Genomic DNA, 12253 nt, shown 5'->3' on the forward strand with positions numbered 1-12253 from the left:
TCGTAAACGAGTTCTTTGTGTCCGTGCCAACATTGCTGATAATTGGATTCTGTATCACGATAATGCGCCATCCCATACTGCTCTGTCAGTACAGCAATTTTTAACCTCAAAACAAATTTTAGTACTACCTTATTCCACCAGATATTGCTCCGTGCGACTTTTTTCTATTTCCAAGAGTCAAAATGGCGGTCAAGGAACACCATTTCCAAACAACACAAGATGTCCAAAAAGCTGTGACGAGGGTCTTGGAGGATATTACAGAAGATGAGTTCCAGAAATGTTACCATCAGTGGCAGAAGCACTGGAAAGAAGTGTGTGCAATCAGAGGGGAACTACTTTGAAGGAGACAACACTAAACATGACTAAAACAGTAAGCAACATTTTTTTCACATCAGTCTTATTACTTTATTGTCACACCTTGTATATATATATATATATCTGGCAGTAATTGAGAATAAATCAAGAAATTATGGTAAATTTCAAAATTTTTTAAATATAATTTCATTGCATGGACATAGCAAAAATTGTTTAGATATCTCTTTACTTTAATTCCTTTACTATCTATCCCCTTTTCTTCTCCCTTGTAATGCTAATTCTAAACACCATTAACTGGTAAGACATAGGATAAACCTAAGGGGCTCCTTCATAGAAACCGATTCTGAAAATGGCTTCATGAGTAAAAAACATTGGGAATCGCTGTAGTATACAATAATGAATAAAGATACCTAAAAGCTTTCAAAATGCAATTTTAAGAGGAATTGATAACAAAACATAAAACAGATAAATAAGATATTACAATATTGCCACTTTTTACAAAATCCTAGCAAAGTGTAACATTTTTACCACCACCAACATCAACACGTAAAAACGTGTTGATCAGTTTTTAAGAAAGTCTGAATCTCTAAGATTATCTACGAAAGTTTTTGTACATCAATCTCTTGACTTTTAATTTTAATAAAAAGTTTAAATAAAAAAAAAAATTTAAACTCTCCAATTAAAATGATAAGATTTCATTATTTCAATGAAATGATGACTAAAATTACTTTTCAAAAAACCTACATTCAGTTTGAATCCGTTCAGGGAGTTTGTACACCTGTAACAGTAAAACAAATGTGCTTATATGTCATTAAAAATTGAAAGCTAACTAGCAAGGAACACATAGTCAGAAATAGTACGATGTAACTAAGTAAAATTATAAAACTATGGAATGGCAGTTTCTTTTAGATGAAAGAAAGAATTCCTAGTATACACAACTCGGCATCAAAATCTGACAATCTAAAACATAGCAATATACAATTGTAAGACCAGCTAGTAATTATAATATAACACTTCCATGAGATAAATAAAGTTTTATCACGTGAGAATTTTTTCTACAATATCTGTTAACATTACAAAAATACTTCTACAAACATACTTGAAAAAAGTACTGATGTTTATTGATAAATCATAGAATATAGTAATTAATATTATTCTTAATGTATTGATTCAAAAGAGCAACATAATTAAAAAAAAAAAAGTCTTACACAAAAGAAGAATTTAGTTACTAACATAAAGATGTTTTTGTAATAATTGATAATCTAGTATAAAACAAAGTAAAAATAAAAAGAATATTTTTGAACTTACAAAAATGATTGCCAGGACCTGCGTAATGATGTCCTTTATAAGCTGCAAACAGGCCTGGGTTAATTCCGATCTGTAAAGAAAGTTATTAAGTATTATAACATAATTAAGCTGAATACAAAATAAATAATAAATTGCATTAAAATATTTATGTTAATTTTCTTACTTTACCCGACTACTTTCAGAGATTTTCTAATATCTGTACACACTTGTGAATATCTTGCAGGACATTTATAGTCCATCAGTGAAAAAAATAAGAAAACAAATTTTTTTACAGTAAAATCAAGTAATAATAAAATAAACTCAATAATAGTACTGAGGCAAATGTTTAAGATATAGTGTGCTTAAGATTTTATATTATGTTAATTAAAAAAAATAATTAAAACTTATCTTACGAGTATATACATTCAGGCTGGTGATGAGTTAATACCAAGATGTGTGGATGGAAAACCACTGTTAGAGAAAGAAGGGTTTAATCGATGGCCAAAATACACAAGAGTGAACAAAGGAGAAAAATTTGATATAAATGCTTGAGGAGGAAAAAAATTTCTTACAGTAAGTAAATTTACAATATAATCCGAATTGCAATTTAAATCAGATCCTCTTCATCAACTTTAAGAGAATAAATTCTAGGCTAGCAGAATTTAAAATAAAAGTATTTCACACATTAGTAAAGACAAGTCATTAGTCTGTTCAATGAAAGAGACTGCTAGTCTGAGGATCATAAGTGAAACCAGCTTTTCAAAGATGCTATGAACAGAAATAGTTAACTTGAACTAAAGAATATATTGTAAATCCCTTATTCATTTTTCAAATGATAATATGGCTACAAAAAAATAAAAATGACAAATCTATTAATGAAAACCCGATAATGGATGCAATTTAAACATATTACAAATGTAAATGAGAAAATTTGGCTTTTGACAAAATGATACTATTCAATGAAACAATTGAGCAAATACTTTTTCCCTGTACCATAGAAAAATTAATGATAACAAAAGTAGAAATACGCCATTCAGAACTAAAGTAATAATACGAATAATATCAGTAGCGTACAATCTGATTAGCCACAGTATTTCTTTTATTAAATTTTCACAGGTTCTGACCTTATAGTAAACTCCTGATGTATAACCTATAGGTATTAAAACTGACTCACTGATCATACATTCAGACACTGCTTTCATCACTTTATTTTATAGCCTGGTACAGTACTTTCTGACATGAATGTAGTTTTACAATGAGGATCTGAAATTTTAAAAATATCCCTTTTGATATGCTGTTTGGCATACTTAGTGAATCTTATTTTCCCAAAAACTCAGTCAAAAATTTCTATGTGATTTCTATATTACCATGTGTTCACCCGATCAGCTCATCTGCTTCTTAACTGAGAAACTATTTTTTGCAAAAGTAATACTGATGGTTTCAAAGATTAAAACAAAACAAAGTCAAAGCAAACAAATTTTCTGTTCCAGTGAGTGGTTTTATCAATTTAGAAAATGAGTTAGATTATACAATATCAAAATATTATGTAAATACTGCCAGTGGAGAAGTTTCAGCTACTGAGACCATTCTAAGATGTCGACTAAAGTCGACATTTATATAATATAATAGCTAAAACACAACATTCAACACGTTTGATATTCATCGTCTGTAAAACACCCCTTCTGTACCAAGATAAGCAGACAAGGACTTGTCTGCTTATAGTAAAGCAGACAATACAGGAAAATTAAATAAAAAATATGACTGATTTCTAGGACATTTAAAGATCACATAAATATTTTTATGCAATAAAAAATCTGATTGTTCTATTAAAATATTGTAATTGAATTATATCAGAAAAAGAAAATAATAAAAAATTAACAGAAGTAGGATTTTCCTGTAATCATATGCCTGACAGTTCTGCAGTGAAAAGGTTGCATCATGCTAAGGGCTTGATTTACAATCCCCAGGAATCAATTTAGTCATTATATGAGGATCTACTATGCTTGAAAATTTAAGAAACAGGAGTTTGTGAAAATGAAACCATTAGGACAACATACAAAAAAATATTTTATACTTACAGACAAGGACATGCAAAAACAAGGTAGGATTATTTAGAAAGTTTATTTCAATCAAGACTAAAATTTTCAGTAAAAAGTGGAATAGAATAAATGTTTTTCATCGGCTACAAACTTTGATTTTGTGCATCCTACTATACATTTACAAATATGGAGTTTTGCTCAAAAAGAAAGAAAGGATAAAAAGAAACTGAAGTTTTGTATAAATATACATATTCTTGTATAAATATGCTCAGTACAGGATCATATGTGCACTTTAAATTACACATAGGACATTTATGATAACAGAGCATTATTACAAAACATCCAATGTCCTTGAATAAACCCACCCAGAAAAAAGGGTTTCTTGTAAAATTTTACTAAGAATTCTGTTATCAGATATAAGTGTTATGAATATCATCATAAAATTCCTATAGTTTCCAAATATATTTTTTTAAATGTCATTGCTAAGATGTAAAATAAATTCTAAATAAGAATCACAAACAGAAATTTAAAAAAATTTTAAAAAAATGTTAATATATAATTTATCATATAAATATACATGAAGAGAAATCTAATTATGCTGTCATATTAGAGATATTAAATGTTCATTTCCAAGTACAGAAAACATGCAAATATTAGAATATAATAAATTTAAATCCCTTACTCTCAAGAAAATACATACAATAACAAACCAACAGAAATATAATCGATGAACAAATAAAACTTAAACACGATTATCGAATTAGGAAATAATATATCTAATTTAATTTTAAAAATATATCCTAACAAGTAAAGAAGCTCTAAAAAGAAAATTTTTATTTGTATAAATAATGGATCAGAGAATTTATATTAAATTTTGCTATAAAAATGGAATAAAGTTTAGCAATGTTTTAATAATGTTAAATATTGCTTTTGGTGAGTCTGCTATGAGTAAAGCAAGGGTTTATGAGTGGTATAAGTGTTTCCAGGAAGGTCATGAAAACGTTGAAGATAAGCGTCCCGGATGCCCCAGCACATCAACAACTGATGAAAACGTGAAAGAAATGATTATAAATGATTGCTGAATCACAATCAGTTGCTGATGATGTTGGGAGATCAATTGGGTCATGCCATGAAATTTTTTTGAATGTTTTGGGTATGAAACGTGTGACAGCAAAATCTGTTCCAAAATTGTTGAATTTCAAACAAAAACAGCAGTGAATGGAAGTTGCTCAGGAGTCACTAAATGAAGTCAACAACATACATACCTGTTATGAAGTCATAACAGGTGATGATACATGGGTTTACAGATATGATGTTGAAACTAAAGCTCAATTGCCCCAGTGGAGGCATTTTGAATCACCAAGACCGAAAAAAGCTAGACAAGTACAGTTGAATGTGAAGGTTATGCTCACCATGTTCTTCGATTTTAATGGCATAGTGCATCATGAGTTCTTGCCACAAGGCCAAACGATCAATAAGGAGTATTATCTACAAGTTCAATGCTGTTGGCATGAAGCAATCTGAAAAAATGCACGGATTTGTGGCGAAACAATTCATGGGTTTTACACAACGATAATGCACCTGTTCATATTTCATTGCTTGTTCATCAATTTTTAGCCAAAAACAACACAACACTGTAATGATACCCCAACCACCATATTCACCAGACATGGCCCCGTGTGACTTTTTTCTATTTCCAAAAATAAAGGGAACCTTAAAGGGCCATTGTTTTACAAGCAAAAATAAGAATAAAAGTGAATCACTGAAAGAGCTAAACACTATTCCAAAGATCGAGTTCCAGAAGTGTTTCGAGGATTGGAAAAAGCGCTGGCATAATTGTATAATATCTAATGGGGATTATTTTGAAGGGGATAACATTAATGTAGACGAATAAACAAAATTCTTTTCAAAAAGAAAAATTCTCATTACGTTTTGAGCACACCTCGTATACAAGAAAAAACAATCTAGTATGAAGAAAGATTTATTTTTAAAATACATAATATGTATGTATAAATATATTTTTTGAAAATTCAAATAAGTCATTAACATATTGACCACTGCGTTAATAAAACGTAATATTATATGAAATATAAACCACCAAAACTCAGTAATTAGATAAGTTAAATCTACCATATTAACTTCCAATAATCAATTTTCACGGCATTCTGTATGTTTGGTTGGTATTAAATTTTATAACTACATTTAAACATATTCTTTTAACAGTTTGTTAATTTATTCAAAATTGTTTTCTGTTTTGAAATTTTGAATTATATTATGAACATATATATATATAAAATACATTTCTTATAAGAACACAAATATATTAACACAATCAGTCAAAACAGTCTTTTCTTTTGCACTAACAGTAAGTATGGATTTGACTAACACAATTTACCTGAAATGTGTAGCTTATAAAGATGAAAATCTGAATAAGTTTCATATAACTTTTAAAAAACACACTGAAGAATATATGCACACTTACAAACATGATACACAGTACAAAATCCAAATAACATTAAAATAAATACATACCCTTTTGAAGATGTTTCAAGTTTAAAAATTGATTAATATTAAAATCCCACACACACAAACAATTATACATGACATTATAAAATAAATAAATAATTACAGTAACAATTAATTAATAGCTGAAATCTGAAAATGACAACTGGCTCAGTAAAATAAATACATAATATTCACATCAAAATTTTGATAATTCATTTTATATACATATATGTATAAAATAACAGATTATAATAACACAATTTTATTATTTAATTTTATATACAAGAGATAATCAAAATTTAAATAAACATGACTGAAGGAGGAGTATGTTATTACTATTTGTTTTTCTAATATACTTGAAAAAAAAAAAAGATATAAGAATAAAAAGAGTGAGTATTATCTTAAATATTTACTACTTATTTTCAGATATACATGAAGAAATATTGTTAACTTTTTAATGTTATAACTGAAATAACAAAATTTATTATTACTTTTAACATAAACAGTGGGAGATATGTCTGTATGAATATGTAAAAGATTAGACATTCACTTTTCTTGGCATTGTTCATGAATTTTATGACTGCAGCGTCTAATCTGAACTGAATCTATACATTGTTCATGAATTTTATGACTGCAGCGTCTAATTTGAACTGAATCTATACAGTAAATTTCAGTTGCTCTAATAAAAATAAAAAAAATACATTTTTTCAGTAGAAAAAATAAAAAACATGTTCTTCAAGAGTACCACATACAATACATAGTAAATGTATATCAATCTATGTCAAAATCGATAAGTTCCAGGGCACTTCAATCATTAAATCAAAAATAAAATACCTATTTACCTTTTTTACTATAAGCAAAATGAAGAAAGAACATTTACCAAAAGGGTAGCCAATGCACAGTGGTTTGATTTTTTAATGATTTAGATAAGTTTACAAATTCATAGTTCTTCATTTAGCTTTAGTTTCTATACTTTTTCAGCATCTACACATATTTGTAGCTTTTTTATTTTATATATTTTGATTTTTAGCTGATTGCTCAGCAGTTCTATGACCTACTGTTTGGAAGCTCATGAATAAATAAGATATTACTCATCTACTGAAAAAACTTACAATAACAATATCCAAATTCTGTGTAAGATGGTCAGGTAATGTTCGCTTCGAAACTTCCTCTTCCGGCATACCATTAAACCTATCATGTTTCTTTCTTTCTTTGAATACTTTAACAGCTGTCTGAGATTTCATTTGTAAAGGGCTTTCTGGATATACCATTCTGAAACAAGCACAAAATCAAATATTACTTTTAAAGTAACTTAGCTTTTATGAAATATTCAGACTTTTTGTTAACTAAAAACATTCAAAATATAGTTAATAATTATGTAAATATTTGTTTAATAGTAACCAAATGAACATTCATTAGGACTGGCAGTACACCAACATAAGTGAAGTTATTATAAATAAAAACTTAAATCTAAAACAACTGATTTATATTTTTCCCAGCTAAGCAGTTACAATGCCTATTCTTAGAAAAGTATAAAATCCATTTTACTATACACAATTATTACTAATAACAGCTACAAGTACAGTCATGTACTGTATATAAGAACTGCATTAATTTGTCACTGAAATAAACTTAACATAGGATGCTTCTAAGAATCCACACACTAATAATACTTAAAGCTAAATTTATACAGGTTGCTTATCGAACAGAAATAGCTTCTTAAATTATTTGCTTTTATATAGTATGCAAATAAAAAATTATTTAATGGCACTAATGTCATAAATAAACTTAGAAAAAATAAAATGAAAATTTAATTAATTTATTTAAAAACTGAAAACATAGAAATATAAAATACACTAAGAGAAGTGTGAAGTGTTCAGTCAAACAGGAATTCATATTAATAAGATAAAATGTCTGAATCTGTATAATTTTTAAACATAACATGTTTAAGTGTGTGTGTGTGTAAAGTAATGCCTAGTCTATAATACAATGTTTTATTAAAAACTTAATAAATGAATTTTTTTACAATTTCATAAAAATGTGGAAATCTGTGGTTTTAGCAGCTTCTTTAGTTAGTATATGCAATTTCCAAGGTTATTAGCTTAGAAAAAACTTTTATAAAATATGCAATTTATCTTTACCTTAATCAAATTTTACATCATTGGTATTATTTTGGCAATAGTGGGCTTAAAAAATGATACCTATATTGCACTGAAGTGACTTTTTTAAAAGAAATAAATTTTCATCACAAAGATCATAACTGAAGATCAGACATGGTTGTTTTAGTACATTTACAAACAAAACTCCAGTCTTTAGAGTGGAAATATACATAACTTTTGCAACACAGAATTTTGTTTAAATAAGAGCAAAGGAAAAATCACAATGAAAGATCTTTTTTTTTATTTGCAGGGTACCGTTCATTAAAAACTCATTCCGGATGGACAGAGAATGAAGAAGGAAATATTTGTTATCATTCATTGTTAACAGATGCATTAAGAAGGAAGAATTATGAAAAATGTGAACAAAGAACTGGATTCTTTACATGACATGCACAGACACATTAATCTGTGCTTGTCAAAGAGTACCTGGCACAACACAATGTTAACAACTCTGAAGCGTCCACTGCATTCTCCTGAATCAGCAGAAACTAATTTTTACTTGTTTCTTCGCTTAAAAAAATGTTCTGAAGGGGGAAAAGATACAAGAATGCTACTGAGAAAGCAGCTGAAGACAATATTTCAAAATGGGTTTTACAAATAATCTTTGGATGAAGCTGTTACTTGATGAAGATCCATATTAACAAAAGAAAATAAGCAAATATATTATTTGATTTTCACAAAATTCCAGGAATGTTTCTAACAATTTTGATGTTGATAAAAGCAAACTAATTTAAAAGAAAAGTACTTAAAACTTTTTCATGTAAGCATTTCCTGAAAAATAGACTAATTCCAGGAACTTTTTCAACCTAACTTGTATATTTACCATACATAAATAGTGAATAAAACTAAAAACTTACACACTTGATTTATTGCATTTATTTTTTATTTTATCTGAATATTCAGTTAAAAAGTTTAAATGAAAATTTGATCCCTGTTTGCAAGCAGATTTGTTTTTAAGATTATATTTCCGATATTGATTCATTCAAAACAGATAAAAATTAATTTCTTTTTAAATACTACAGGCCCTACAGAAATGTCTAATACAAATAAAGGATAATGTTATAGATACATCACTGTTATAATAATATGCAATATTTTGCTTGTCAATCAGTAACTCATAAAATGGAAAAAAAATTTAATTATGCCTAACAGAGCAAAACATATTTCCTTCAATTAACAAAGCTATTATAAAAAAAGTAAAAGTTATTTATTTTGCCACTTCAAACAAATCATAATTAAAATCACTACATTAGTTTACTGTAATAAAGTTTCCTCTACAACATCTAGAAAAATCTATTGGAAATTTAACTTTTCATTAATAAAAAATATATATTTCACTTATAAATCTTATTGTTCTGGACATTATGAAATATATATATATATATAGTTTTTTGAAAATTCAAATAATTTATTAACATATTGACTACTGTGCTAATAAAATGTAATATTAAATGAAATATAAAAATTACCAGAACACAATAATTAGATAAGTTTTTAAGATATTAATTCCAAGAATAGATTTTCACAGGATCCAGCATCTTCAGTTGTTATTAAATTCTATAATTACATTAAAACATATTTATGATTTGTTAATTTGTAGAAATTGTTTTTTGAAAATTCAAAATTTCAATTCATCCATAAATTTCAAGAATTTTCAAAAAACAATTTTTACAAATTAACAAATCATAAATAAATATGTTTTAATATACGCGTAATTATAGAATTTAATAACAACTGAAGATGCGGGATTCTGTGAAAATTGATTCTTGGAATTAATAGGGTAAGTTTAATTTATCTGTTTACTGCGTTTTGATGGTTTATAATTCATTTAATATTATATATATATAAAACTGACATGGGTCTGTACAGTCTTAATATATGTATGCTCCTTGCCATGCTTCATTGAAGATCCAGACAGACTCATTGTCCCAAGCCCTTAGGAGGTCATCATTACTCGTAAAATGCCTCTCTTTCAGTCTGTTCTTCACCTGGGGAAGCAGTAGTACAGTCGCATGGAGCGAGATCAGGGCTGTAGGATGGTACTTTAACAGTTATATTCTAGTGCTGGCCAAAGACTTGCAGCAAATTTTTGAGCAATGCACTGTAGCATTATCATGGTGAAGAAACAATGTATCCATCCTCGAATTTGGGTACAGCTTTTTGAGGGCTTCAAGAAACTTTAGGTAGGCATTCCTTGTATACCACTTCCCTGTAACTGTTTTCTGAGTTTCCAACAGAACTCATTTTAAAATTCCTCTCTCACTAAAAAATCCAGCTACCATTCTCTTCTTTACTGATCTGGATTTTCAAACAGTCACGGGGGATGTCTCCTTATCTTTGAACACCCACACTTTGTTCTGAGCCTTGGTCGAAACATAATAACAGCACAGCCAAGTTTTGTCACCTGTTGCAATACTGTTCACATAGGGAGACTTCCCATTTTCAAACTTTTTCAACATTTCATGGCTCCATGGAACATGACATGGCATCTTATGGTCGGTCAAGTTATATGGCACCCAAAAGGTACAAAAAAAGCTTTCTAACTTGAAGGTGAACTTGTAGAACAGCACGAACTGCTGCTGCATTAATGCCCAAGGAAACCTCTATTTGGTGGTAGGTCACATGCCTGTCTGTCTCAAGCATTTTTCTTAGTGCAGTAATGTTTCCCTCAGTCACACAGATTGTCGACTGACCTTGGAGTGTCCTCACGGCCAAAATTTCCCCTTTAAAACTATTGGTACAATGCAATATTTTTGTGCAACGAGGACATCTTTTCCCAACACAGGAGTCATTTCCTCTAAAAACTGATCAACACTTAACCTATGTACAAAATTTACATCCATGACGACACACTACCTCTTTTCACTAACATAGCTAAAAAGCAAATGACACCTAGACAGTAACTAGAGCAGCAACAGTATATGTTGGGACTTGTCTAAAGATGCACAAACTGTAACTGCCTGTGATGATCTGTCCCGACACACTGCAAAACTTTCCTAGTGCCCTTTGTAGTAAGTTGTAATTGCTTTTAAAAGCAAAGTATTTATTGTTTCAATCTATACAAAAATTATTAAAATACTTTTTTCAAATTTCTTGGAAAATGTATTTTAATTTTAAAAGTGACCACAATTTTTAACTTGTAATAAATATGTTTAACACCGTTGAAAGACAGTTTAACAACCAATTCATTACAATAACTGGATATAAAGATATTTTATAACATATAAACTGATGACCTAAACTCATAATAGTCAACTCAGTAGCCTTTTTTTTTTGTTTTTAGAACTCATATTCCTTTCTGTTATTACTGCATTTTAAATTTTCATAAATAATAATACAACAGATGTTGAAAATAAAAATAATATGCTGTCATACAGTTGGGGCATAATGTAACCCAGTAATGCTAACAGACATTAGCAGCTGAAACATGTGTTGAACTACTTTATTTAGCAGATAATTTACTGCTACCACTATTACAGTATTGTACAAATTAATGTGAAAAATAGGTCATTTTTAGTTAGTTATGTTTTATAACTGATTCCAGACATAGTACAGCTGTTTCCCTCCATTTCAAGTATTGCCTGAAAATATCTTGTTTGTTTTGAGAGGTTATGTACATTGCTTACCTATTTTACTTTGGTTTCTTCCAGTCTAAGTGTTCTTGCAATTTTGTTAATAAATTTAGAAAAGTGGCAATATGGATTTAACTTCTAAGAAAAGAAGCAGGATAATAACACTCAATGAACATACTCGTATGACTCAAAGACAAATAGCAGCACAGTGTAAGGTTAGTCTTGGTGTAATTAATAAGATAATTAGACAAATCTTCAGATTGGTACAATTTCACCCCAACGAAAAGGTCGCTGCGGAAGAAAACGTAAAACCACCTTAAAAGATGATGCTATTTATGTAGAATAAGTAAAATTAATCCTCATAAAAATAGTTATG

General features: G+C 28.7%; 1 protein-coding gene across 1 annotated transcript in view; it reads right to left on the reverse strand.

Annotated features, from left to right (window-relative positions):
* Positions 1–12253, reverse strand: part of Tdg (Thymine DNA glycosylase) — a 118670-nt gene that overhangs the window by 41836 nt on the left and 64581 nt on the right. The window contains exons 3-4 of the mRNA XM_075362141.1: positions 7259–7418; positions 1624–1693 (exon numbers count right to left, since the gene is read on the reverse strand). Of these exons, the coding sequence (XP_075218256.1) occupies positions 1624–1693; positions 7259–7418 (230 nt within the window). The remainder of the gene's footprint in view (positions 1–1623; positions 1694–7258; positions 7419–12253) is intronic.

This window comes from Lycorma delicatula, chromosome 4, assembly GCF_047948215.1.
Source record: "Lycorma delicatula isolate Av1 chromosome 4, ASM4794821v1, whole genome shotgun sequence".
Lineage (NCBI taxonomy): Eukaryota > Metazoa > Arthropoda > Insecta > Hemiptera > Fulgoridae > Lycorma > Lycorma delicatula.